Source organism: Lepisosteus oculatus, chromosome 18 (genome assembly GCF_040954835.1).
Source record: "Lepisosteus oculatus isolate fLepOcu1 chromosome 18, fLepOcu1.hap2, whole genome shotgun sequence".
NCBI lineage: Eukaryota > Metazoa > Chordata > Actinopteri > Semionotiformes > Lepisosteidae > Lepisosteus > Lepisosteus oculatus.
The window spans coordinates 20,364,188-20,391,862 of NC_090713.1; the positions used below are offsets into that span (position 1 = coordinate 20,364,188).

The window sequence follows — 27,675 nt, forward strand, 5'->3', positions numbered from 1 at the left end:
AAGAAAGGGCTGGAGGGGATAAGGGAGCAATCAATATTACCAAACGGGGCCAGATGGGACCCGTCACCTGCGACCTGTCCTCTGTTCTTAGACCGCAGGGCTGCCTCGCTCAGCAAAATGACACCTCTGCTCAGTGAGGTCAGGAGTCTAGTTAATTATGACCAGCAAAACCTGCTGGACTGTGGGTTCCGGATTGGCCAGCGACCTCTGAAACCTGCCTGCTGTTGTGGTCAAGATGACCGCTGAGCGCGGGACACCGGCGTGTGGAGGAGATCGGCTGCCAGCGCTGACCGCGGTGACGTTGCTTTACCTCACAGACCACAAACAGTATGGCTGACGAGCTCGTGTGAGTGTCATCGAAGTGGGTGTAAAAGATATTCAACTGACTCACAAAAACACGCATCCCGTATTGTACAGATAAAAAGCCGAACAGCGCACATGCCGGTCTCCTCCGCAAGACGCGGATCATAAAAACGCCTGCCAGCAACCATTTCCCTATCCATCTGCGGATAACGATGTTAATTTATGGCACAGTGCAAGTCCATTGACTCATCGGCACGTTACAAAAAGTAAATCTTTGACTTAATTAAGCCCACTCTTGACGAGACCCGCAGCAGATATTTACCAACACGCTCGAGGAGATGGAAGGCGGGGGAGGGACGTAACAACACGTCGTCTCCACTGCAGGAGCCTGCCCAGTGCCCATGATGCTCGGCGGCATCGCGCCGGTGCAGTGGTGCATCGTGGGGGATTCTGCTCTGTGCTGGGACTGCCAGCGATCCAGGCTGCGCACCGTCTTCGGCGGGAAGCTGAAGGAGCAGGACTCCAAGCAATGCAGAGCCCCCAACACAGACCCACCACCACTGCTTTGATGGTTCACTTGCCCATATGAGGCTCGCCTACATCAGAACCCGACTACACGAGATGTGGCGCCACTCCATTCTTCCTTTAAGACAACCCTGCTGGACTTGCTTTTCTGCTTAAAACACGCCACCGCTGAAGCGGAAGAGGGACCCCGGCCCCCGGCTAACACAAAAGGGTCCTTCCAATTCTAATATCGGGGAAAGCGAGAGCAGCAGATCTAAAGGAGCGAGCTTATCTACTGCTCTGGCATCGACTCGCCGGGCTGAGGAGGAATGAACCAGGGAGACAGCTGCAGGGGGTGAAGATGGGAGGACGAACGAGATGAGGATTTGACCTCTTGCCGACGCATGTCTGTTTCATAGTCTGTCTCTTGTCTGCTGACAAGAGATCACTTTGTTGTCCGCCCAGCTGGTGGCACGGATCCCCCGCCGGACAGGAAGAGGGGAGCCACGCGGCGGGCGCAGGCAGGGGGGGTCAGAAAGGGGAGGTGCTCTTTTCCGGCTCTGCGCTCAGATGGGACACAGCAGGCAGCTAAAACAGAGGCCATCGGGCGTGGATCTCCCCTCGTCCGCGCTCTCCTCCCCATTTCCCTCTCCCACTTTGATCAGCAATTTAAATGAAGCCGGAGCCCCGGAGAGGCGCAGGCAGAACAAAGACGGCTTTTCCATTTCCATTTCCATAATCCCGCGAGCGATTGAATCCGTGGAGAAGCCACAAAAAAAACCAAACGACCGCGTTAATTAAAGAAAAGGATGGTTGCTGTGCAAAAAAGGTGGGTGGTGGTGGGGGGGTGGGGTGGTGGTGGTCTCCTTCTCCTCGGGAGTCCTGCGCAGATCCGGCTGTAACCTGGGACCAGCACGTGCCCCCCCCCGCCCAAGCGTCTGACTCAGTCCGCCATCTAAGAAAACCGCCCTCCGCTATTAATCCGGAGATTAATCGCCGTTAATCGCATTAACCCCCCCCCAGCGCCGGGAGCTCTGCCAGTAGAGTAGAGCTAATCCTGCAGAAGACGGGAGGGGAGGAGAATGGATCGGGCCGCGCAGGGGAGCAGCGAACCTGCACGGGCGGAGAGGCTGGCCCGTCTGCCTCAGACTCCTTCCTGCTTCCCTCCTCCTCTCCTCCCCCCCCCCGCCTCTGCTCCTCGTCCGCGGGTCTGTCCCAGCCGGCGCGGGGCGGAGCAGAGGCAGGGGGGCTCCGGTGAAACAGGAGGGAGACGGAAGGGACTGCTTGTGTCGGCCGGCACAGACGTGTTTCGAGATGATTTTGCTGGCTTCCTGGTCGGACCCCGGGATGGGGGGGGTCGTGGGAGCCCCCCGGGCTGGCGCACCCCCGTGCCAGGCGGCCCTGGAAGTGGCTCGGGAAGGGCCCGAGTGCCGGCAGCCGCGCCTCCCGCCCCCTTTGAGACCCCGTTCTCCACCCGACGTCAGATCTTCCGCGAGCGCAGCGGAAGTCTGGGAGCTCTTGCGCGCGCGCGCACACACAGCGGAGCCAGGGAACGAGACGCCCAGCCCTGGCTCCCCGCGAGAAACACGGGACTGCATGCGTGCGATCTTTGGATGAGATCCCCCATCGTCATGCCAGGAGGCTCTTCCTTACACAAAGGGTTGCGGGTGTCTGGAACAAGCTGCCCAGCCCCCCTTGCTGGAGCCGATACCCCGGCTTCTTTCAAGAAACAGCTGGGAAGAGAGACCCCGGTTGCAGTGAGCTAAGGCCGATGCTGAGCACAGACGCCAAGTGGGAAAGTTTTCACATTGTAAGCAAAGAAACAAAACAAAACACGGGCCCATCTGTCACTGCAGGCCCCGAAAATAGACAACGGATGAATTTAACACCCCCCCCCCAATAAGGAAGTAGGGCACCCCTTCTATCCCAGTAGCGCCAGACTACAGCTGCTTCCCCAGCGGACGGGCGAAACCGATCCCCCCTCTCCGTCTCTCCCTGCCGCCGCGCGAGACGCTCGGGGTCGGAGAGGATCCCCGTCTCGGGCCCTCTGCTCGGCAGACAAGGGGGCTTTACAGCGCCGTCGGATCAGAGCCGCGGAACTCCCACGCCGCCCGTTGTCAGAGGCCGCATTTGAGCGCCTTTGGCGAGTTTAAGCCCTTACTTACTGGATTAGAGGATTAGCTCCTGTCACCGGCGGCTGGGGGCCGGGGGGGGGGCTCTGTGGAGGGTTTGCATTGGCTGCGACTTCAAATGTACCTGAGAACATAAGAACAGCTCCGTAGGAGAGGCGGCCAGTGGGCTCATCCAGCCTGTTTGGTTGTTTCTACCCCGTGGATCAGAGGATCTCACCCAGCAGGGTCTTGAAAGCAGCCGGGGTATCGGCTTCAGCCACATGGCCGGGGCCGCCCGTTCCACACCCCCACCCCCCTTTGCGTAAAGAAGGGCCTCCTGTCCTGACGGGAGGATCTCACCCAGCTGGGTCTTGAAAGAAACCAGGGTATCGGCTTCAGCCACATGGCCGGGGCCGCCTGTTCCACACCCCCACCTCCCTTTGCGTAAAGAAGGGCCTCCTGTCCCGACGGGAGGATCTCACCCAGCTGGGTCTTGAAAGCAGCCGGGGTATCGGCTTCAGCCACATGGCCGGGCCGCCTGTTCCACACCCCCACCCCCCTTTGCGTAAAGAAGGGCCTCCTGTCCTGACGGGAGGATCTCATCCCGCTGGGTCTTAAAAGCAGCCAAAGCATCGGCTTCAGCCACATGGGCGGGGCCGCCTGTTCCACACCCCCACCTCCCTTTGCGTAAAGAAGGGCCTCCTGTCCTGACGGGAGGATCTCACCCAGCTGGGTCGTGAAAGAAACCAGGGTATCGGCTTCAGCCACATGGCTGGGGCCGCCTGTTCCACACCCCCACCCCCCTTTGCGTAAAGAAGGGCCTCCTGTTCTCACTGGAAGATCTCGTGCAGCTGTTTCTTGAAACAAAAATCAAGGTATGGGCCTCACCGCATGGTCCGGGAGCTCGTTCCAGACTCCCGGCGTCCTCAGCATAACGAAGAGCGTTCTTGCTGTTGGTTTTGAGCGCACTTCCAGAGAGTTTCCACCTGTGTCCACCTGCTCGGTGCTTCGCCGTTCGAGCTGAAGAGGTCCACGGGTCGACTTTATAAGTGCCTCTGAGGATTTCGAGTACCTGCGTCAGGCTCCCTCCTAGTCTTCCGTGCTCAAGGCTCAAATATTCAGTGGCCACACCTGTGCCAACATCAAGCTCAGTACGGTTGGTTGAGGGAGGTGGTGGGCGTTGAAGCACGTTCTCAATCAGGCAAGCAATGAGCCCCGAGAACAAAGAGCATTTCCAACAGGTGAGTGAGCTGTGCTCCGGGCAGGAAGAGCCTCGCGGAAGCCTGTGATCCCTCACCGCGCTCCTCGCGGAGAAGACCAGCAGCAAAACGCTCGGCCCGCCCTTCCGTGATCAGAGCGCTAACACCCAGCTCCCCCTTCCTCTGTGCCGCCCGGAGGAGAGGCAGCAGCACGGGCCTGTAGGAGCCCGGGAGGCCACAAGAGGGCGCTGAGAGCCAAGAGCCCTGGCTGACAGACCCCCCCCCCCCCTGCACTGCCAGTCACAGTCGGCTAGTGACCTGGCCCAGGCTCGGACCAGCTTCCGCGGAGCTCCACCTGCACCTGAGGGGCGCCTCTCCTGATGAGACCCCCCCCCCCCCGGCCGTGCATCATCTTGAGCCCCCCCGGTTACCGAGAAGCTCAGACCCCCTTGGCTCCAGTGGCTCGGGGGGGAGGGGGGGCTCCAATTAGGAGCAGAGGGACCTGCTCTTTGCCTGCTGACCTTTTCATCCGCCGGGCGCTCTGTAATGTCACACCGTCTCCAGAGACGGGGAGCTCGGGGAGGGGGGGGGGGGAGCTGGAATATTAATCAGGCGGGGGTCTGTGAGGCACAGCCTGCTCCGTCCAATAGGGCCCCTGCTTCCTCAGACCTGCCCCCCGACACACAGTCCCGAAGGCAGAACAGGTGTTCGCCCCAATCAGCCCTAGACCACGCTTAGTGAGAGCCACACTGCATCACTGTGCCAAGCCAAGCCAGTATTCCAGCACTATACCCAACAGACTGGGACGGGCTCGGCCTGAGCCCACGGGCCCTGCAGCCCCACACGGGGGAGGGGACGAGGAAGTGAGGGCAGACTCCTCCGCCCCGCCCACCTTCCCGCCGGCCGTGCCGTGAGTGTGTGAGTGTGAGCGTGTGAGTGTGTGAGTGTGTGTGTGTGTGAGCGTGAGTGTGAGCGTGTGTGTGTGTGTATGAGTGACTGTGAGTGTGTGTGTGAGCGTGAGTGTGAGTGTGTATCAGTGACTGTGAGTGTGAGTGTGTGTGTGAGAGTGACAGTGTGTGTGTTTGTGTGTGTGTGAGAGTGTGAGTGTGTGAGTGTGAGCGTGTGAGTGAGAGTGTGAGTGAGAGTGTGAGTGGTGTGGGAGTGTGATTGTGAGTGTGAGAGTGAGTGTGTGAGTGTGATTGTGAGTGTTTGTGTGTGTGAGCGTGTGTGAGTGTGAGAGTGTGTGTGTGTGAGTGTGTCTGTGTGAGTGTGTGTATGTGAGTGTGTGAGTGTGTGTGTGTAAGTGAGTGTGTGTGTGTACGAGTATGAGAGTGTGTGAGTGTGTGTGTGTGAGTGTAAGTGTGTACGAGTGTGAGAGTGTGTGTGTAAGTGTGTGAGTGTGTGTGTGTAAGTGTGTACGAGTGTGAGAGTGTGTGAGAGTGTGAGTGTGTAAGTGTGTACGAGTGTGAGAGTGTGTGTGAGTGTGAGTGTAAGTGTGTACGAGTGTGAGAGTGTGTGTGAGTGTGAGTGTGTGAACGGCCCCAGCAGTGCAGCTCGCAGGCCTGTGCAGGAGCTGGTTCCTCCTGGCCTGGTGCAGCAGTGAACGGAGGCTCAGTCGTTGTCCTGCGGGGGGCCAGGCAGAGCGCTGCCACTTGACGGAGTTTATTCAGGGCTTCACTTTGCAGTGCTCTCCCCAGATTTCAGATGGCGTCTTTGTTTTCTGCTTCGATTAAAAAAAAAACGATTCGGTCTTTTTTTTTTAAATTTCCCCTTTTGTTTCGGACTAGAAAACAAAATACAGGCCGAGAACCCCGGCGCCCGACAGCCGCTGAGCTGGAATGATGGGGGGGGGAGGTGTTCTTGTGCACCTGTGCCGATTCACTCCCACCCCGAGAATGAAGAACCGAGCCAGCCAGCCCCCCTCGTCCTTCCTGGGGGGTTTAAACCTGGTGGGATCTTCTCTCCTCGTTATCTCCTGCAGCAAATGAACAGGCGGCTGCTCCCGTGAGGCAGAGGGGATTAATCCTGGGGCGCCTGTGACGCCGGCAGGCCTCGCACCCGGACGACCCGGGCCCGCTGGCCTCGGCGGCTGGTGCCGCGGTTTCTGCCGCAGTCAGGTAGCGTGCGATGCTCTTCCAGGCGATGGGAGCTCCCACAGGAGTGCTCTTTCCTTCCACCCCCCCCTCCCCCTGCCCCTCCCCCCGCGCGCTCTCTGCCGCATAAACATATCAGACGCCCCATCTACACCGTCGCTCGGCGCAGGCTTCCCATCCTGCTCTGCTGTAAATCAGCCCCCCCCCAGGAGCTGCCCATCGTGGGGCTGAGGAGCGACAGTGTGTGCACGCGCAGGATCTGTGCGGCACTCGTGTGCTTTTGTCTGTGTGCGTTCACGCCGGGCCACTCCGGAACCCCTGCACGCGCCTGTACAGGGGTCTCTGGCTATTTCAGGCCAGGAGAGGGCCTGTGTGTCTGTGTGTCTGTGTGCGTTCAGGCCGGGCCACTCCAGAACCCCTGCACGCGCCTGTACAGGAGTCTCCGGGTGTTTCAGGCCAGGAGAGGGCCTGTGTGTCTGTGTGTCTGTGTGTGTTCAGGCCGGGCCACTCCAGAACCCCTGCACGCGCCTGTACAGGGGTCTCTGGATGTTTCAGGCCAGGAGAGGACCTGTGTGTCTGTGTGTGTTCAGGCCGGGCCACTCCAGAACCCCTGCACGCGCCTGTACAGGGGTCTCTGGCTGTTTCAGGCCAGGAGAGGGCCTGTGTGTCTGTGTGTCTGTGTGTGTTCACGCCGGGCCACTCCAGAACCCCTGCACGCGCCTGTACAGGGGTCTCTGGCTGTTTCAGGCCAGGAGAGGGACGTGTATCTGTGTGTCTGTGTGCGTTCAGGCCGGGCCACTCCAGAACCCCTGCACGCGCCTGTACAGGGGTCTCTGGCTGTTTCAGGCCAGGAGAGGGCCTGTGTGTCTGTCTGTCTGTGTGCGTTCAGGCCGGGCCACTCCAGAACCCCTGCACGCGCCTGTACAGGGGTCTCCGGCTGTTTCAGGCCAGGAGAGGGCCTGTGTGTCTGTCTGTCTGTGTGCGTTCAGGCCGGGCCACTCCAGAACCCCTGCACGCGCCTGTACAGGGGTCTCCGGCTGTTTCAGGCCAGGAGAGGGCCTGTGTGTCTGTCTGTCTGCGCACCCGGGCTGAGATCTGGCAAACCCTGCTGCGGGGCTGTGTTTGTTCCTGCTCCTGCTTCATTAACAGCGCACCATTGCATCAAACCAGTGGACGGATGTGCCTTCATTCTAAAGATACGGCTGCTGATTTCTTGTTTGTACGCATGGAAAGGCTTCACCTCCAGTTTTTTTCAGCTAGAAGCTCAACAGCCAAGCTCCGAGAGACAATATACCTTAAAAGGCACTGTAAAGCAGTAAAGACTGACTGACAGCATGCTATTAACAGCACCGAGCTGGTCTCCCTTTGCAGGAAAAATATGAAGAGTAGACTTACTGTAAACTCACCAGAGTAAAAACAAAATGCCACAATGCCACCCCTGAACGTTTCATCCTTCACACTGTGTAGCACAGTGGTCAGGGATCCTGGACTCAGAGCTGGTTGCAGGTTCAGATCTCAGGTGGGGCACAGCTGCTGTCGAACCCTCACTCAGACTGCCCCCAGTACAACGCTCAGTCACATAAGCGGGCCCGAACGTGGATAATCAAAAACTCATCCCAAAAAAAAACAAACAGTATCATAGACACACGTATATCATATACCAAAAGGACTTTTGCAAGAACTTGCGGTACTTTTACTGTAAAAAAACAAAAACAACTTTCACTGCTAACTTTTTACCGGCCCTGAATGTCAACAAGACAAAGGAGCTCGTTATGGGCTTCGGGAGACCGGAGGGAGTCAGGTCCCGATCTGCATCGAGGGCACCGCAGTGGAAACTTGGCCTGGTCTCACAACACTGTAGTCTGAAAAAGGCACAACAGCGCCTGCACTTCCTGCAGTGCCTGAAGAAATACACTCTTCATGAACTTTGACCGCAGCACCATGGAAAGTGTCCCCACTAGAGGCATCACTGCTGTGTGGTACCGTGCACGACAAAGACGCACTACAGAGGGTTGAGGCAACAGCGCAGGGGATTATCGGACGGGACTGACCATCGATCGGCCAGATTCACGCCCTCCGCTGTTGCAGTGAAGCCTGATCCATCATCCAGGATCCCCGCCAGCCCGGATACAGACTGTCCAGGACTCAATGCACGTCACACACGACTGCTTATTTATTAATCTCTGCAACGCATTTATTGACTGTCAAAATTGAAAAACCTTGGGGTTATATTCGATTCTGGCTTTACATTCAACCCACATGTGCAGCATACTTTCAAAACATCTTTTTTTCACCTTAGAAATATCGCAAGCCTACGCCCTGTGCTATCATTAACTGTGGCTGAAAAGCTGATCAACACAGTTGTGTTCTCTCGAATTGACTACTGCAATGCTCTACTCGCTGGGGGGTATCTAAATCTACTCTGAACAAACTGCAGTATGTCCAGAATTCAGCAGCCAGAATCCTGACCAGGTCTAGTGCAAGTGTTCACATCACTCCTATCCTGGAGTCCTTGCACTGGCTTCCGGTCAAATTCCGCGTAGACTTTTAAATCCTCATGCTCACCTACTGTACAAGGGTCTGCATGGCTTGGCACCTCAGTACCTGTCTGAGCTATTATCGCCCAACTCCCCACCTCGCAACCCTCGCTCTTCGAATTCTGCCCTCCTTACTGTCCCTCCCAAGCCCCGTCTACATTGTAGGGGTGACAGGGCCTTCTCCTGTTATACCCCCAAGCTCTGGAACTCTCTGCCCAAGGATATCAGAGAGTCACCTTCTCTAAACTCCTTCAAATCCAGACTCCAGACCCTCTTCTTCAGAAGAGCCTTTACTGAACTGGTTCCATTCCTCACCCCTCTGCTTTTCTTAGTACCTCCATCCACAGTCTCCTCTATTGTTACTGTTGTATTGTTGAAATTGTAATTGTGTCTTATCTTGTGTATTCTTCTTACTTATTGTTGTATTCTTCTTATTTATTGTTATTGTCATTCTGTAAAGCGCTTTGAGAAGCCACCTTTAAAGGCGCTATATAAAATAAAGTTTTTTATTATTATTATTATTATTGTTCTGGTTGTTACGATTTATGATGTACCGTTTTTTAATGTCCCGTCTACACTGTGCGGTGCCGTCTGCTGTACCGTGCCTGTCCCGGGAGATCGGCGCAAATAAGGAATCTCATGTTCATCTACATAGCTAAAGAGCAATAAACTCCTCCACCTCTCCTCTCTGCTGAAGAAAGAAAGGAAGAAACAGCAACTCATTAAGGCCAACAGAGAAACAGAGCAGCATGCTCATTAACACACTCTTCCCCAGAACTCTGCAGTAGGAACTGGAGGAGATTCAAGTCCCCCTCGACTTAATAAGGGCTCCTATCATTTCCTGATCTGGGAGACAATGCCAGAAAACGGTGCCCTATTGGAAACTATCATCTGCGCCCCTGCTTCTCTCATAAACTCCAGCCCATAAATCACGTTTTTTTTTGGCCGGCAAGATTCATGAGATAATGAACTGTTAAAAACATGGACGGCCGTCAATGCGCCGCAGACGCCCTCGAAGGGGCTCCTCGTGCACAAAAGAGAGAATCCTCTAAGCAGGGCGCCTCCGATGAATGCGGCACGCCCGCTCGGACTGGCTGTCAGTCAGGGCGCCTGTGGATTTCCTCCGCCACGCGATTGATCGGGGAAAAAAAACGGTCAATGGGGCACTTAGCACGGGGTGCCACAGGGGCATCAATCGCCGCCATCCGGCTCCGTTTTACAGTCGCTGTCGTTTTACAGGTGGCGAAGAGGGCCAAAGAGCAGCCGGTTCGTTCCAGAGGGGGGTTTTTGTGTTTTACTCACGAGCTTGCCCCTAGGGAAGATATCGGATGGCATCGGAGCTTCCCAGCTCTGCCTTTTGCCAACCTCCTCCAGGCAGGAGGGGGTCTGGGATTGGGGGGGGGGTATGGGGGCAGGGTTGCAGCCGGTAAAATCCGAAATGGATCAGACTGCTGTGGCATTGGATGCCCGATCAGTTTCTGTGGAGTGGCTCTGCGGTGTCCCATCGCAAACGGCGAGAGATGGCCGCACAGTCCGGATACAGGACCTCGGCCCGCACTGAAACTCCAGGGCACACAGGCAGTGGAGCGGGCATGTGGAATCTGCCACCAAAGCTGTGCAGCTTTCCTAAACTGGAGAAGGGGGTACTTCTGACAATGAGGCAGTTGCCATTTCAGGGCATGAGACGGGATCATGCAGTTTGCCCTGCTGCTTAATTCTAGTGGAGGCTGTCCTTAAAAACCTACAGAATCGGAGCAGGGAGCAGGCTCTGGGAAAGTGAGAGAGAAAGGGCTGGCATTCCGGTACGGACAAACGGGGGGGAAAAAAAATCAGCCGGCAGAGGAAGCCACAGTGGTGGATCCGCACTGCAGATGTGTGTGGAATACAGAACGGGAAAGTCTTCACATCTGTCTCTTAAATCTCCCCCTGAAGAGCAGCTTCTCTTCATTTCTACCCTCCCCACGTCCCCCTCCTGCTCAACGGTGCACAAAAGGCAGAGTGAGCCTTGGCCTTTGACCCCTTAACCTTTAACCTCAACAGAGAATACATGCTCAGCAGTGCAATCCAATGCACCTTTTATAGCGGGGTAGAAACGCATTTTCAAGATTGGTGCATACTTGAAGTTTATTAAAGAACTGCTTGCAGAGTGTAACGCCACACCGTGTTTCTCAAGCAAAGCTCATGGATTTTAATAACGCATCCTGCTTTACGATCGGTTTAAAGTCAATACTTTTTCTGATACTACATCACTGTGACCTTGTATCCCAAAACCAGAATCTACCGATTCAGACCCACCTTTTCTGTCTTTGAATCGTGGGCCACTGACCCGATCTTTAAAGTACTGCAAGTGTTGCCACAAAGTTATAACTCTCAACTGCATGCATTTTGTGCAAACCAGCCTATCCTGAATGCACAGGGGGCGAAAGCACCAGAAAAAATGTGTGAACGTCACTTTCTTCATGGTGCACGTTCACATCCAAGCCATCTAAGGGACGAGCACCCTCGCACCAAGCCTGGCTTGGAGGGAGAAGGTGGAACACGAGCAGGCAAGGACTTCACGAGATCCCCCATGGATGAAAGGATAAACGGCTTTACGGACTGCTCGAGGTTATCCGCTTCTCAATGCAGGCGTAACACCCTAAAAAACCGCACGTCACTTTTCAATCTGTGCGCCATCTCATCCTGCTAAAGCACGGGCCGCATGACAAACAACAGGAAGCTTATCAACATGCACCAGATCTCACACTCCTAATGGCCGAAGCCTTCTAAATGCTGAGGCAACTAAAAGGCTAGCCCGTTAATGCACTCCTTAATTAATCAAGCAGGCGCAGGAGAGCCGGCTGTCAGTCTCCATTAACGGTAAGAGCAGGTTGTCTTGAAGCAGGGGGAGGGGAGGGCCTCTGACAGAGAGCTGGGGCGGCGAGGTGCCGTCCGCGCCCGCGGCCTCTCTCGACAAGGGGGCGGATCGGGGCGGCGTGGCAGGGGGCACGTCTCAAGAGGCGAGCTCTGGCCTTTGCCCGGGAGCAGCCTGGCAGGAAAGAGCAGGTGGCCATTCCTTCCCAGGCCCAAGGCCACAGCACAGAGGCAAGAGGGAATGAAGGTAGGCGCTGCTGTCTCACGGCCACTGTCTGTGTGGAGTCTGCATGTTGTCAGTACCCCGGGCTGAGGGGGTGGTCAGTACCCCGGACTGAGGTAGTGGTCAGTATTCCGGGCTGAGGGAGTGGTCAGTACCCCGGACTGAGGGAGTGGTCAGTACCTCAGGCCGCAAATGGCTGGAGACGAGCCTGTCCACCTACTCCGACAGGCGAGAGTAAACATGCTTAACACAGATGACTTCATTCGGGACACAGCCTCTGGGAAAGGGAGGAGAGCCTCGAGCGCAGGGAACACGGTGAGCCCGGAGAGTCTGGTACTTAGGCCGGCATTTGGGAATCCAAGTGGCAGCTCCTCTCTGACGAGCTGCAGCCCCTGTGTCGGGAAATTAATTATTACCCAGCTCTGGGATTAATCAATACAGAGCCGGCCCTGCATACTGAGAGCCTCGCTCACGCCGGGACTGGGAGCCCTTTGATAGGAGCACATTAATCTCTTTCTGCCAGATCGGTTCGCGCCTGCACCCCGGGAGAGCACTCTTAACAGAAAGACAAGAAACAGAGCAACTGCAACAACAGAGAGAGAGAGAGACAGACTGAAAGACAGAGAGAGAGAGACACACTGGAAGACAGAGAGAGAGGAGAAAGATAGAGTGTCAGAGAGAGAGGAGATGATAGAGAGAGATAGAGAGATAAAGAGACATGGACTAAAAGACAGAGAGATAAAGAGAGAGACAGACAGAAAGACAAACAGAAACACGGAGACAGAGTCGGAGAGACAGAGAGAGAGGAGAAAGATAGAGAGACAGAGAGAGAGAGGAGATGATAGAGAGAGAGAGAGAGAGAGATAAAGAGACATGGACTAAAAGACAGAGAGATAAAGAGAGAGACAGACAGAAAGACAAACAGAAACACAGAGACAGAGTCGGAGAGACAGAGAGAGAGGAGAAAGATAGAGAGTCAGAGAGAGAAAGGAGATGATAGAGAGAGAGATAGAGAGAGATAGATAAAGAGACGGACTAAAAGACAGAGAGATAAAGAGAGATAGAGACAGACAGAAAGACAAACAGAAACACGGAGACAGAGTTGGAGAGACAGAGAGAGAGGAGAAAGATAGAGAGACAGAGAGAGAGAGGAGATGATAGAGAGAGAGAGATAGAGAGAGATAGAGAGATAAAGAGACATGGACTAAAAGACAGAGATAAAGAGAGATAGAGACAGACAGAAAGACAAACAGAAACACGGAGACAGAGTCGGAGAGACAGAGAGAGGAGATAATAGAGAGAGATAGATAAAGAGACACGGACTAAAAGACAGAGAGATAAAGAGAGATAGAGACAGACAGAAAGACAAACAGAAACACTGTATGCAGACGTTTGGGCACCCCTGGTCACATTGCGTGATTCACTGAACCTACAAGTGAATAAAGTGAACACAACCTCTGTAGGGGACCAACTTAAACACGACGTATTCCTGCACATCTTCATCCACTGTACAATTACTATTCATTTGCTGAATTTGACAGATTTGAAAAATGAAATAAAAGAGAAACATACTGCATCAAGCTGCTGCAATATTCAAGATTCAAGATGTCTTTATTTGCCCTTTACAACAAGTGTACTGGAGTGCTGACTTGTTCAGCCTTGCCCAGTAGCATGAGAGAAACAAAATAGGCACAAATGACTACGAGACAGGGCCAATACATATAGACAATAGGTGTTATAGCAAGACAGGACATAGTGCAAACAGTGCAGTACCTTAAAGAGGGGTCAGTGGGGCCAGCAGGGGGCGCTCACCCTGCGGTCTGTGTGGGTCCTGATGCCCCAGTATAGTGACGGGGACACTAGACTGTAAACAGGCGCCGTCCTTCGGATGAGACGTAAAACCAAGGTCCTGACTCTCTGTGGTCATTAAAAACCCCAGGGTGTCTCTCGAGAAGAGTAGGGGTGTTACCCCAGTGTCCTGGCCAAATTTCCCCCCTGGCCTTTACCCATCATGGCCTCCTAATAACCCCCCTCTCTGAACTGGCTCCATCACTCTGCTCTCCTCCCCACTGAGAGCTGGGGTGTGGGGAGCGGACTGGCGCCTCATCCAGGTGGGGGTACACACTGCTGGGGGTCCCCATGACCTGGACAGAGCTCTGAGTGGAGGGTCCAGAAAAGCGCTATATAAGTGTAAGCAATTATTATTATTATGATTAAAGTGCAGGTGCTAATTTGAGCTGTTTAAGATGCGGACTGCTCTGGGAAAGAAACTGGTTTTGAATCTATTGGTCAGGGTTCCGATACTGCGATCCCTCCTGCCAGACCCAAGGGGTGAAACCGGATCGGGGCCGGGGCGAATCGGGTCCCGGAGTACAGCTCGAGCCCGGCGGTGGCAGCGGCCGAGACGTATCCCGTCTGAATCCGGGGCGCGCAGAGAGATTCGCTCTCCTCCACCGCCATGTGAAACGGCGGCGCAGAAGTGCCTCCAGAGGATCTCGGGGTTCAAATATTCCCCTCATCTGGATGCGCGGGGCTCTCCGCGGATGCGTGCGCGGAGCTGAGGCTGACACATTAAAGACTCCTCTCTCGCATGCCGGGGGGGGTTGGGGGGCATTCCGAGACGAACGAGGCGTGTTTTCCCAGGATCCCGCCGGAGGAGCTGAACCCCACTTCCCCCAACAGCAAACCCTTTGCTTTCCCACGGAGAGATCCGATTTACATCCCACACAACTCCTTACGCTGGAATCAGAATCAGCCGACGGCTTGTAACTACAACAGGGCCACCCTGACTTACATTTCAAGCAGGAGCAAACTTTTCCTGCCCTCTGGTCACTCCTTGACCCTTTCCATTTTCTCTAAAAAAGGTATGCTGATAGACAGGTATTTTGGTGGACTTCCACAACGAAAAGAAGTGCTAGTTTTGGGGGAATCTTTTGAGAACCTTATTTTATTGAGCTTTAGCTTTTAAGCGATTTCACCATGCTGTTTTCTCTCACACGAGCCGTCTCTGAGGCCAGTGGGCAACACAGCACACAGGAGCAGGGCAGGAGGCCAGAGGGGTCGGGGTAATTATCGGGACTGGATTCAGATGAACCTCGGAATGAACAGAGAAACACAAACCAGGGGACACGGGGGGAAACGATGTGGGCGCGCATTTAAAACCAGGAACAGGAGGCGCTACTTTACACAAAGGGCGGCAGGAGCATGGAACAAGCTGCCCAACCACGTGCTTGAAGCCGATACCCCGGCTCCTTCTGGGACACAGCTGGGACCATTTAAACTGTGAAACAGCAATTTGGCCAGAGGAGCTGAATGCCCCCCCCTCTCGTTTGCAACGTTACTGTACGTTACTGTGGTACACTACCTACGGACTGTGGTAACTTGCCCAATTGATGACATGTGCACTGAGACGTTTTTAAAACAAAACACTACAGCTGGCGGTGGTGGTGTCAGGGGTTCGAATGCACAGTGCTGTACCTTGCCTTTGCTTTTATTACAAATCCCTCTGGAAAAAGAACAACAGTTTGCCACGCACAGGTGTGTGTGTGTGTGGGGGGGTGAAAGGTGTAGAAAAGACGTAGAGGAAGGTGAAACACGAAGAACAGCTTTAGCCACTGTGCCTCGGCACGAGACATCAGCTCCGCTGCTGTGGAATCGTGGGGAAAAAGCACACTGGAGTCAACGCAAATGCACACAACGAGTCGCAGCCACAGCACGAGAGCTACAAGACAGAATCCGACACGCGGAGGACAAGCGTGAACACGCGATTCGAATGTCAGACGGGAGGCACTGGACCGGAGAGAGAGAGAGAGGAGACAGGGAGATAGAGAGATAGAGAGAGAGACTCCACTAGCTGAATATTTTACCAAAATAAGAAACAACAAACAGAAACAGACCCTGACGAAGTACAGGCTCAGTGACCACAGCCTGGCCATAGAAACTGGGCGACACAGGCAGACCTGGCTGCCCAGAGAGGACAGGCTCAGTGACCACAGTCTGGACACACACACTGGACACAGGCAGACCTGGCTGCCCAGAGAGGACAGGCTGTGCTCCCACTGCCAGCGGGGAGAAATAGAGACAGAGGTGCACTTCCTACTGCACTGTGACAGATACTCTGGGATTAGAGAAACATTCTCCCCGAAATTCAGAAATCTAATCCCAGAGTTCCCACACCTGCCAGAGTCACAACGGGTCCCAATCCTACTGGGAGAGGGAGGAGGGAACTCAGTTGATCTGGCAGCCCAGTATGTGATCTCCTGTCACAGCCTGAGGAACAGTGAGTCCGTCTCCCAATAATGCTCCAGCCGCCTACAGTATATGTCAATATTTTATAATATGTCTTTGTTGTAAATGTCTGTAACATGTCTGTAGATTTTATTTTACCTCTATTTTTTGTTTTGTTCCATGTTAATTTTATTATTTTTATTTGCTTTGGCAACACTGATTGTACCCATCGGTCATGCTAATAAAGCCCCTTGAATTGAATTGAATTGACTCCACTGCTAAGGAATGCAGAGGCCAGAGAGAGAGAGAGACGGGCTCATCACTTTCTGGGCAGGGAAGAGAATGGAAATTTAGGGAAGTCCTGTGGAAAATCACACAGTGGATTGGTCAAAACCAGACTAGGAGTTCTGAGTATAAAGAGCAACATCTAACGAGGAAGGGACTGCTACTCTTGGAGCAGAACAACCAGACGTACTCCTGCGCTGAAGGGAAGGGCACACTGGCACAGGCTGAGGAAACCGGACCTCTGTAGCCTGGGGCAGAGAAGAAGACTTCTCCGAGTCTCTGAGATCCTTCGGCATCAAATCGGAATGGGAACCGGCTCTTTGGTGAACCGGGATCACACTTAAAAGCCGTGGTGAGGACCATTCGGAAGGGCAGACGGGGGGAAAAACCGCTGCTTTGTGCAGAGCATTGTGGGGGAACCCACCCTCCAGGGACATACTCAAGAGGACTGCGTATGGGCCGCAGGTGGCGCCAGTGGAGTCACTTCTGGGCAAAGCCAGCTCATCAAGGTGGGGGGAGAGGGGGGTATGAGGACTAGCCCCATCTCAGTGTTTGTCAGAAGGGAGCTCACACGCTGGTGATACCTCACCCCATTGCCAAGACAAGTGCTGGCCTGACCGAGCTGCCAGCCTCAGTGGTCATTAGTATGGGGGGAGGGGCGACTGTTCAGGTGAGAAAGCACGCGTTGGAAAAGTCACCAGAACTGAAGTCATTAATGGGCCGAGGGCCATTAAAAACAATTTGCATTTTGGAATTCCGCAGGGGCCGAGAGGCGGCAGGTCGACGAGCAATTCATCAGACATATCACTGGTACCGTTTTCAATGCCTTCCGAGTTGAACTTAAAATCGGCAGCGCGTGGATGTTGCCCAGCGTCTCGCTGAGCGCTCGGCGAGCTCCAGTTCTGCGCCCGAGTTAGGTGAGAGTCACGGTCCACTGACCGGCCTCTCTAGACCGGCGGTCACCTGTCGGGGTCAGCGCAGACCCCCTGTTAATATCGTGCGCGTGACGTGCGCTCGGGCACACACTGCTTCGGTTTCAGTAGCAAGACAGAGAGGTCAGAAGATCAGGCTGCTACGGTACGGAACAATCTTCCCAATCCTGTACCTCCTGTGCTCACAAACCCCCCCAGCATCTAACCCCGCTGTCCGCTGTGAGCTGCACTGGCTCGCTGTGGACATCAGCGGGGGTGAGAAGACTTTCCTGCTCACACAACCCAGACTTCTCGCCCGACTGTAGTCCAGCTCCTGACCCGAGATCTCCCCTCATCTAGCGCAGTGCAGAAAACCGTGGTTTTCATCTGACGCTGCTTCAGCCCCAGCAGAACAGACAGAGAAACGGAGCAGGACACACAGACTGCAGAGTAGCCTCTTTCCTCTGACAACAAGCACCCTTGAATTCTCCCGACTTCCAAGTACCTGACCTGTCCCACTGTGTGACACACCTGAAGCGCCTTGAGGTCTCAACACGCTGAAGTACGTCTTACTTAAGGGATCACACCCCTGCGTTTAACACTTACAGTACACAGTGCTGAATACTCACTCAGTCTCACACGAGAGCCTTCCAGGAGACGGACACAGTTCAGTTTACAAGTCTTGCCTTATAGGCTCATGATCTTACGTGACGCTTAACCCACAAGAGCCCGAACAAGGCAGAGCAGGTCACTGCTAAAAGCAGCACATGAGAGTAGCTTTCTCGGATGGTCATTTACCAAGAAGACCCCAGCTAAACGCAGTAAGAACAAGACACTTCAATACTGCACAACAAACTGCAGACAGATCCGCCACTGCCTCAGGCTGGAAACAAAAGCAACATGAACCACTGTCATCCAAGGAGCGATTTTTAGTTTTTTATGTCTGTAGTGAGTATACTTTTGTTACAGAGCTTTGAGCTTTATGTCCAAAGGCTCTTTCAAATAAAATACAAGATTAACATCTTCAGGTCTAGGGTTGCAGGGTGGCCTGGCAGTAATCACCAGACTACGGGTTCTAGATCTGTCTGCCAGACGCGGGTGTCTGTCCGGGTGGAGTCTGCATGTTCTGTCTCCTCCCAGCTCCCCCAACTCTAGCTGGCTGGGTCTGGTTTGCTGGGCACAGCCGGCAGGAGCTGTCTGGGTTTTTTTTTTAAATGCACCCCCACAGCTCGGATATGCTCGTGCGGACAGACCCCTCCCCGAACGACCAGCTGTTGGAAAGAGGCCCCACTTACTATGTGCAGCTGCAGGTAGTCTCCCAGTCCCGAGGCGCTCTCCACCCGCACCAGGATGGCTTCCTTGAGCTGCGTGCTGAAGCCCACGGCCAGCCGGTCGGCCCGCGTGCTGGGCCGGTCGTTCGGGGGCCAGGTGTAGGTGATGAGGGCTCCTCCTCTGCCGAAGATGTAGGTGGTCCCAGCTACAGACGTGGAGAGAGAGAGAGAGCCGTTAGACACTGTGTCCCACGAACGGCACGAGCGTCGGCGATTCTGCTCCAGGCCCGGTTCTGACCCGACAGCACCACCGAACCCTTCGATCACAGGGTGCGGGCTGCAGCGTACTCTCAGTGGCTCAGGCACTGCGCGACTGGGCAGCCACCCTCAGGCGAATCTGACCTCATCGAGCTTCGCGTTAACCGATCCAGTGTTTAAGGGCTCTGCCTTTTCCGATCATTCGGACCCCCGCCGAAAATCCGGCGCTGTGCGGTTTCGCTCGAGGAGATGCTCCGGATGAGAGACGCAGCCGACGGCTCTTTTATCTGGTCATCTAAAGGCTCAGGAGGCTCGGCACGCGACTGAGGACTCAACGGAGCTCGGTGGGGACATGGAGGATCAGAGGAGGATTTAAAGGAAATGTATCTGGATCCGGTGGATCCGAAACGGATTTGGGACGGGCCCACGAGGCGAGACGTCTGCACGGCATGGGAGGAAGTGCAACACAGGGCAGACTATCATCCATCAACGCTTTGTGTTTGAGATCACATTAACGTCTTTCCTCCTCGTGGGAAGAAATCCGTTGCTACCAAACGCTGTCCACAACAAGGAGACCACAACCTGTCCCGGAATCTCGCTATTTCCCGAATTCCTGGACGCAACAGCCCGGCACCCGCATCGGGCTCAGACTCTCTTTTCAAGCGGCGAGGAACGGATTCAGTCACAGAGGCACACGCACGAGGGTAACCCCCCCATCACACCAGTGAGTAACATCCACTTCACTGTATGACAAGGCAGGGGGGCTACAGGGCGAACACCTCCAGTCAAAAAGGAAAACTGCCCCCTGCCGTTGTCCACTCTCCTGTCAGGGAATGGAGCTGCCGCTATTAAGAAAAGGACAGGCACAGGCCTGCTTTTCTGTGTTGGGTCTGTTTATCAGGTCTCTCCCCTAACTGCTCTGAAAACTGCCTCTGGTTTGCTCTGTAATAATCCTTGCTGTCGGCTTGTCCCTAGGGGACACTGGCTTGTGTCCGGAGACCTCCTGGGGAAACTGAGGCTGCTGCTGGAAGAGGTGTGAGTGGGGCCAGCAGGGGGCGCTCACCCTGCGGTCTGTGTGGGTCCTGATGCCCCAGTATAGTGACGGGGACACTAGACTGTAAACAGGCGCCGTCCTTCGGATGAGACGTCAAACCGAGGTCATGACTCACTGTGGTCATTAAAAATCCCAGGGTGTCTCTCGAGAAGAGTAGGGGTGTTACCCCGGTGTCCTGGTCAAATTCCCCCCCTGGCCTTTACCCATCATGGCCTCCTAATAACCCCCCTCTCTGAACTGGCTCCATCACTCTGCTCTCCTCCCCACTGAGAGCTGGGGTTTGGGGAGCGGACTGGCGCCTCATCCAGGTGGGGGTACACACTGGTGGTGGTGGAGGGGAGTCCCCATGACCTAGAAAGAGCCCTGAGTGGAAGGTCCAGAAAGGCGCTATATAAGTGTAAGCAATTATTATCATTATTATTAAAGTGCCTCTGCTTATCTGGGAGCGTCGGGGGAAAAGACGGGAGATGCCGGCTGAGGCAGCACACTGCCGAGTCACAATTAAACCACGTCTCCAGCAGACACTTGCTAAGTGAAAGCCACACGACTCTGATGGGCCAGGAAGAAGATCACAAGCCTCCTGGTGTCAGCGAAGTGAGTGGGGCCAACAATATACCTGTCATCAGCAGGGTACAGCCCGGGCCTGCAGTTAGGACCAGCTTTGACCGGGTGATCTAAGGGAGACTCTGTTTTGATGACAGTCTTTTGGAGAGAGGTAACCGTGAGCGTGGTGATACATACACAGAACCTACACTGACACAAGCCGACCACAGGACAGCACCGCTTAGTGTCCAGAGAGGTCAGGCTCAATGACCACTGCCTGCACAAAGAAACAGGATACAGGCAGAGCAGCAGGGGAGGACGGGAAATCCTGTCACTACCTGAGGAGGACGGAACTCTCAAAGATATTTGGCTGTAAATGTAAATATGATTTTGGTGTAAATGTTTTGCACACTGTTATTGCTTTGGCAGCACTAATTCATCTGTTATGCCTATAAAGCTCTTTGAATTTCAAAGTCCATAAATTTGAAGAGGGAGAGGGAGTGATTGACTGATCAGACTGAGAGAGAGAGAGAGAGCTGGGAGTGATTCCTGACTGATCAGTCTGATAGAGAGCTGGGAGTGATTCCTGACTGATCAGACTGAGAGAGAGAGAGCTGGGAGTGATTCCTGACTGATCAGTCTGATAGAGAGCTGGGAGTGATTCCTGACTGATCAGACTGAGAGAGAGAGAGCTGGGAGTGATTCCTGACTGATCAGTCTGAGAGAGAGAGAGAGCTGGGAGTGATTCCCGACTGATCAGTCTGATAGAGAGCTGGGAGTGATTCCTGACTGATCAGACTGAGAGAGAGAGAGCTGGGAGTGATTCCTGACTGATCAGTCTGAGAGAGAGAGAGAGCTGGGAGTGATTCCTGACTGATCAGACTGAGAGAGAGAGAGAGCTGGGAGTGATTCCTGACTGATCAGTCTGAGAGAGAGAGAGAGCTGGGAGTGATTCCTGACTGATCAGCCTGAGAGAGAGAGAGCTGGGAGTGATTCCTGACTGATCAGCCTGAGAGAGAGAGAGAGCTGGGAGTGATTCCTGACTGATCAGTCTGAGAGAGAGAGAGAGAGCTGGGAGTGATTCCTGACTGATCAGTCAGAGAGAGAGCTGGGAGTGATTCCTGACCAGTCCTCAAAAACCACTGTGTGTGAGGGTTGGGTGGGTATTTCTAGCAGTTAAAGAGAGCTTTAACTGTGGAGCTTTTAACTCAAACAATGACTCCCTGCCATCGAGACAAAATTCCACCTTGAAACTTGAATCTGTGCTATTGAAGACACTGTGTGATCAACGCCACTCACAGAGGGGGTCCCCAATCAACGAATGCTTCTTGAGGACCCCGCAGTAATGTCCAATCTGTGTATAAAAGATAAAATGTCCTCTGATGGTCGATATGCCTGCTTCAGGCGGGAAGAAAACAAGATGATTACGTCTAAGCCAAGTTCATACTCAAAAACCCCCTTTCTGCAATTTTTCACAGGGGTCAGACTTCAATGAGGTTTTGCGCACAGACTGCATTTGTGCAGAAACGATAATCATGGCATATGGATTATTTAAAACTCAGGAGGCAGCGAGCAGCCTGCTGGTTATGTGCGTTAGTCCTTGTAATTAAAAAAAAAGTCCATGTGATTTTCTCAAGCCTTGGAAAACAACTCTGTTTTAATAAGCGTTTGGGTTGGTTGTTAAGCGCTACAGGGTGCTACAGGGTTCAGATACATTCACACGCTAGGCACTGTTCCGAGGGAAGAGCCCGAGTTAAACGCAGGATGATTCAGGCTTCTTGATTATGCAGAAGGCAGACCCTGCCCGTCTTTCGAACACCGTGCTTCGCAATTATGGAGAATGCAATGCCAGACTTTGCCCGTCTTTCAATCAATCAATCAATCAAGGTTTATTTATCAAATGCACAACAATACAGCATACAATACACGTCTTTTCGCAGACCCCAGCTTGCTCTCCATGAGACACAAAGACAGGGATTGCTCCAGGATCCGAAAGGAGCCCCTACATTTGACAGGAAGCGTCCTCTGGTGGCGGGGTGCTTAAGACCACGCCCCACTAGGGGGTCTGTAGAGAGTGGAAGGTGCCCCCCCCAGAAACTGACCGTGATATTAAGCTTGATTGCTTCAGAAACCTACTCTAGACTAGGACTCAGCAAACCCTAATAAACCAGAGGAAAAAAAAGAGTGCTTTTTAATAGAAATGGGGTGTGATATAAAAACTCATTTGGATCAAATGAAATCGATGGGAAGCGTGGTACCACTCGTAAGCTAGCGCTTCGATCAGCCAATCTCTTTCGGCTTTCTGAAACTAATTCCTGCAGAAGAACGAGGAGGCTCAGCAGCAGAGGAAATAACACCCAGAAAGTGGGTCAGAGGAAGACGGGATTGCGCGTGCCTCTTTTCTGGAATCTTGTTTGATTGAAGCAAGCACTGGCCCGCTTGGGAAGTAAGACGCGTGGACATCGTCTCTTCGGTTGTTTCTTGGCCCGGAGCCTATCGGGCTCTGCGAAACAGGGACGGCTGATTAGCGCGTCTGGCCGCGTGCTCCCGCAAGGCGCTTCGGCGAGGGTCTGGCGAGTTGACCTGGTGCTCAGCGTGCAGTGCCAAAGTCCCGTTGGCACCGCCTGGCACCCTCAAGCCCAGGGGAGGCCCGACTGGGCTACCTGACCCGTTCGCCCCGAGGTTCCCGCTTGATGACTTCAGAGCTCTTTCACGAGGAGGACACAGAGCGCCGTTCTCCGATCTGCTCAGCAGGTATATAGCGTCTATAGGTAAACGTGGGGCCGACATTACATCAAGGAGCTGGGAAGTTATGGGAAGCAAGGGCAGATTTTGTGTAGGCAGGCAACTGTAGGACGTGGCCGTGCTCCACAAGGGTGGCCTGCACTCTTACAGATGTTCTGGAGAACAGCTGGAGTGGGGCGTGGCCGTGCTCCACAAGGGTGGCCTGCACTCTTACAGATGTTCTGGAGAACAGCTGGAGCGGGGCGTGGCCGTGCTCCACAAGGGTGGCCTGCACTCTTACAGATGTTCTGGAGAACAGCTGGAGCGGGGCGTGGCCGTGCTCCACAAGGGTGGCCTGCAGCCTTACAGATGTTCTGGAGAACAGCTGGAGCGGGGCGTGGCCGTGCTCCACAAGGGTGGCCTGCACTCTTACAGATGTTCTGGAGAACAGCTGGAGTGGGGCGTGGCCGTGCTCCACAAGGGTGGCCTGCACCCGTACAGATGTTCTGGAGAACAGCTGGAGCGGGGCGTGGCCGTGCTCCACAAGGGTGGCCTGCACTCTTACAGATGTTCTGGAGAACAGCTGGAGCAGGGCGTGGCCGTGCTCCACAAGGGTGGCCTGCACTCTTACAGATGTTCTGGAGAACAGCTGGAGCAGGGCGTGGCCGTGCTCCACAAGGGTGGCCTGCACTCTTACAGATGTTCTGGAGAACAGCTGGAGTGGGGCGTGGCCGTGCTCCACAAGGGTGGCCTGCACTCTTACAGATGTTCTGGAGAACAGCTGGAGTGGGGCGTGGCCGTGCTCCACAAGGGTGGCCTGCACTCTTACAGATGTTCTGGAGAACAGCTGGAGCGGGGCGTGGCCGTGCTCCACAAGGGTGGCCTGCACTCTTACAGATGTTCTGGAGAACAGCTGGAGTGGGGCGTGGCCGTGCTCCACAAGGGTGGCCTGCACTCTTACAGATGTTCTGGAGAACAGCTGGAGTGGGGCGTGGCCGTGCTCCACAAGGGTGGCCTGCACTCTTACAGATGTTCTGGAGAACAGCTGGAGTGGGGCGTGGCCGTGCTGCACAAGGGTGGCCTGCACTCTTACAGATGTTCTGGAGAACATCGGGATCGAACTTCTCAATCGACAGGTCTTTAACGTGACTGAAACCTAGTGATTGTTCTGGCCAGGGAAGGTGGCTCCTCAGAACCAACCACACACACTACAGACCACTGAGCCTGTTCATCTGATTGAGGGGGTTCCCAGTATTTTGTGAGTGTGCCCCACTGTAATGGTCAGGTTGAATAATGTTTACTAGGCCCAGGATACATAGTTACAGTATGGTACAAATACAGAATACAGTTTACAAGGGTATATTAAAGTTGGGTAAATTAATGCCTTACTTTTCTGAAATGCTGAATGCACTCATGTTAAATTCTTGAGCTTCCAAAAAAAGTGCTTCATTATTTCATTTCCATTCATTAGCTGGCAGGCCGATCGATAACGAAGTCAGCTTAACTAGATACAGAACAGCAAAAGAGCCAGGGGATTTGATCACAAAAGAGAAATACTATCACTTTTATGTGTTCAAGGTCAAGCGCTGACCTTCTTCCGGCTGTGCTGTCACCAGCAGTGGACAAATGGCATTTTGAACACACAGGGAGCCAAGCTGTGCAAACGATCGGGGTGCTTTCTTCAAACACTGGGCGCTGGGGAAATAAATCCGCTTACAGATTGCCTCCATGAATTTACTGACTGACTGCCACGCAAGCATTCTCAAAAAACAAACACTGGCAGGAACCCATCTCTTCGCAAAAAAGGAAACTGGGCAGAGGGGAGACCGGGGAATGTGGGGTTTGGGGAGATCAGTGAGCTGTACACATTGGCTGTAATTGCAGTACAGATATGACCCTCAACGTGACCCCTGTGCCCAGTTGGAACTGGAGGATCAGACATGCAATCTCTTCAGGCTTGACTGCAGGGCTTCATAAAAGGGGTAGACGAAGGCATCACTGACTCTTCCTGTGAAAATAAGTCCTAACGGATTCTGAACTCTCCGAGCATGACAAATTCTGACTATATTCTTAAAAGGGCAGGTTATTGAGGGACCCAGGGCAACACGCTTTTTCCTCATTTGTAAAGGGAGAGATTCCTGACAGATCAGTCTGACAGAGAGCTGGGAGTGAATTATTGAGTCTCCAGTCACAGTAGTTATTAGTTTTTCATCTCATTTGTGCTCTATAGCCTTAACTAAACTAATTACTTGATCAGTTGCCTGCCTAAAGAGTTAAAGATGATCTAGAGCACTGGTCTGGGTATGCGTCTTCAAACACTGAATTCAGCCCTGGAAGTGTTAACTGGAACATTAATGCATGCTGTACTGGTGCATTTCCCCATCAGCCAGATGACTCGTGGTCATTTCAAACATCACTCACAGGAGAAGTGTGCTCTAGAATGTCCCAATTAGCTGTCTCATCTAAGACCAGAGAAACATCTACTGGAGCTGCAGATTGCAAGAGGCATAAATGAATAATTTAACTGAAGGGCTCTCAGGTTTCCTAGCAGGAATAGGACATATAATCATTTTTTTTTTCTATTTTCCATTTCTGGCCTGCTTTGCTGTGCTCTCATGCTGTTTCTGTTCTGACAGTAATTAGAAATGCAAAATATCTATTTCGGTATGAGCAGGACCCATACATATTCCCAAAACACGAAACCACAACAACAACAACAAAACTAACCAGGGGGTAGCAATTGAGTGTTGCACAGGATTCTGCCACCCGACACCATGCAAAACTCATTCATCACCAACATTTCCAGAAGCAGAATTGCCAGAAACAGACACACAAAAGCACGCTGCATTTTAAAGGTACTGTATGGAGGGAACAGATGTGGCTGTCTGCAGCAGCTCTTTAAAAGGGTCAATTTCCGTTTGATGACACAGACGGGTCCTTTTTTCCCTCCTCCTGCCAAGAGGATCGTGGAACCTCGTGTTGTAAGAAAAGCAGTGAATTCGGCCGATGAACGTCATCATCTGGTTTGAAACGTGCTTCAGAGACCGGCCAGGCAGTCAGGAATTATTCTCACCTGTGCTCTGTGGCCTCAGCTAAAATGAGTTGCTTTTGGCTGCCCAAACCCTTACCAACTTCAGAGTTACTGATGGTGCTGGTGATAGGGAGCGCTTGGCCATGCGACTCTCCACTCAGCACAGGCGGATCCGAGACATCACAGCGCCAGACTAGGGGAGGGCCTGCTGCTTTCTGGCTGATAAGCCCGCATGAAGCCGCTTGGTGGTACAGAGAGAGAGAGAGAGGTTGAAATATCCCCGGGGACAGCCGGAGCCCTCGCCGCGGGAGGCATGGGGCGCAGTCCCCCGCGAGGACTCACCCCAACCTCACCGACAGGCAGGAGTAGCCGCCTTGAGCCGAGAAGGTTACCTGGGGACCTCGTCCGCACGCTCGGAGTCACTGCGTCGGGGGGCTTTAGAATGCACGGTGAAAGCCGAACGAGAGGACACAGTTGGCACCCACTGTACACAAAGGGTGGCGGGGGCGTGGAACAAGCCGCCCCGCCGCGCTGAAGCAAAAACGTCAAGAAAAAGAGCACGATGAGCTGCCAACTACCAAATGGACTGGATGTGTTGAACATACTGAGTTCGTAAGCTTCCTTATGAATTTCCTTGCAAGCTGGCGGGGAGTGGGTGACTAACTTAACACCACTTCAGCAGGCAGGAGAGAGTGGGGGGGCGGGTGAGAGGCACTCTATATGAGATACAATCAGGAGGTGGACACAGACCCCTGCAGTGACCGAATCCGCAATCCCAGACAAGCCCGACACCATTACCGCACGAAAAGGATCATCTCCAGATTATCGCAACGCACTCGACAAAGGGCTTGGTCCGACGTCCTAGAGCCTTAATTGTGCAGCTGCGGGCAGGCGTCTGTGGAAATAAATTGACTATTGAGCGGCTCTGCTTGTGCGCATACAGAGAGCGTCACGTGGTCTGCGAGCGTGGGCCAGCACAGGGCTTTGAAGAGCGAGCCGGACAGCTTCACCCAATCCCCCGAGACAGGTGCTGCAGGCATAATAAACAGGATTATGGGATAGCGTTTCCAGATTCAAGAGGAGCCGAGCCACTGGGACGGATAAATCAATTTCAGCTTCACAAGTCAGCGTGGCGGGCGGCAATCTGAAAGGAGAATAAGAGCAACAGCTCCTGTCTCATTATTTCTCATTCTAATAACGTTACACATCACGCAGCCTGAATCCGAATCGGAAATTTCCCTGGATTCAAACACAATAACCGGATTTGCTGTTAAAAACAACAGCCCCGCCGCTAACGGTATCACGGGAGCTGTCAGTGTCATTAATGAAACGGGTCACGGTGACGACGATGCTAACTGCGTTTGAACGGTGCTAAAACGCAGTGACAGCTCAAGGGCAGGGGAGACTGAGCGCCTTTCCGGAAGCTGATCCTTCCTGATAGCGCTCGTGTCCGCAGGCGGTTTTTTTTTTTTTTGCAGCGGGGGCAACGGGGGGGGGGAGCTGGGAAAGGGCTCGGACACGGCAAACGTGCGTGTGTACGTGCTCCGC

At 53.7% G+C, this 27,675-nt stretch overlaps 1 protein-coding gene across 14 annotated transcripts in view; it reads right to left on the reverse strand.

The window, feature by feature from the left end:
* Window positions 1-27,675, reverse strand: part of LOC107075879 (neurexin-2-like) — a 627,393-nt gene that overhangs the window by 63,162 nt on the left and 536,556 nt on the right. For all 14 annotated transcript variants that reach the window (XM_069180400.1, XM_069180406.1, XM_069180401.1 and 11 more), the window contains one exon: window positions 18,542-18,723. In XM_069180400.1, coding sequence (XP_069036501.1) covers window positions 18,542-18,723 — 182 coding nt within the window. The remainder of the gene's footprint in view (window positions 1-18,541; window positions 18,724-27,675) is intronic.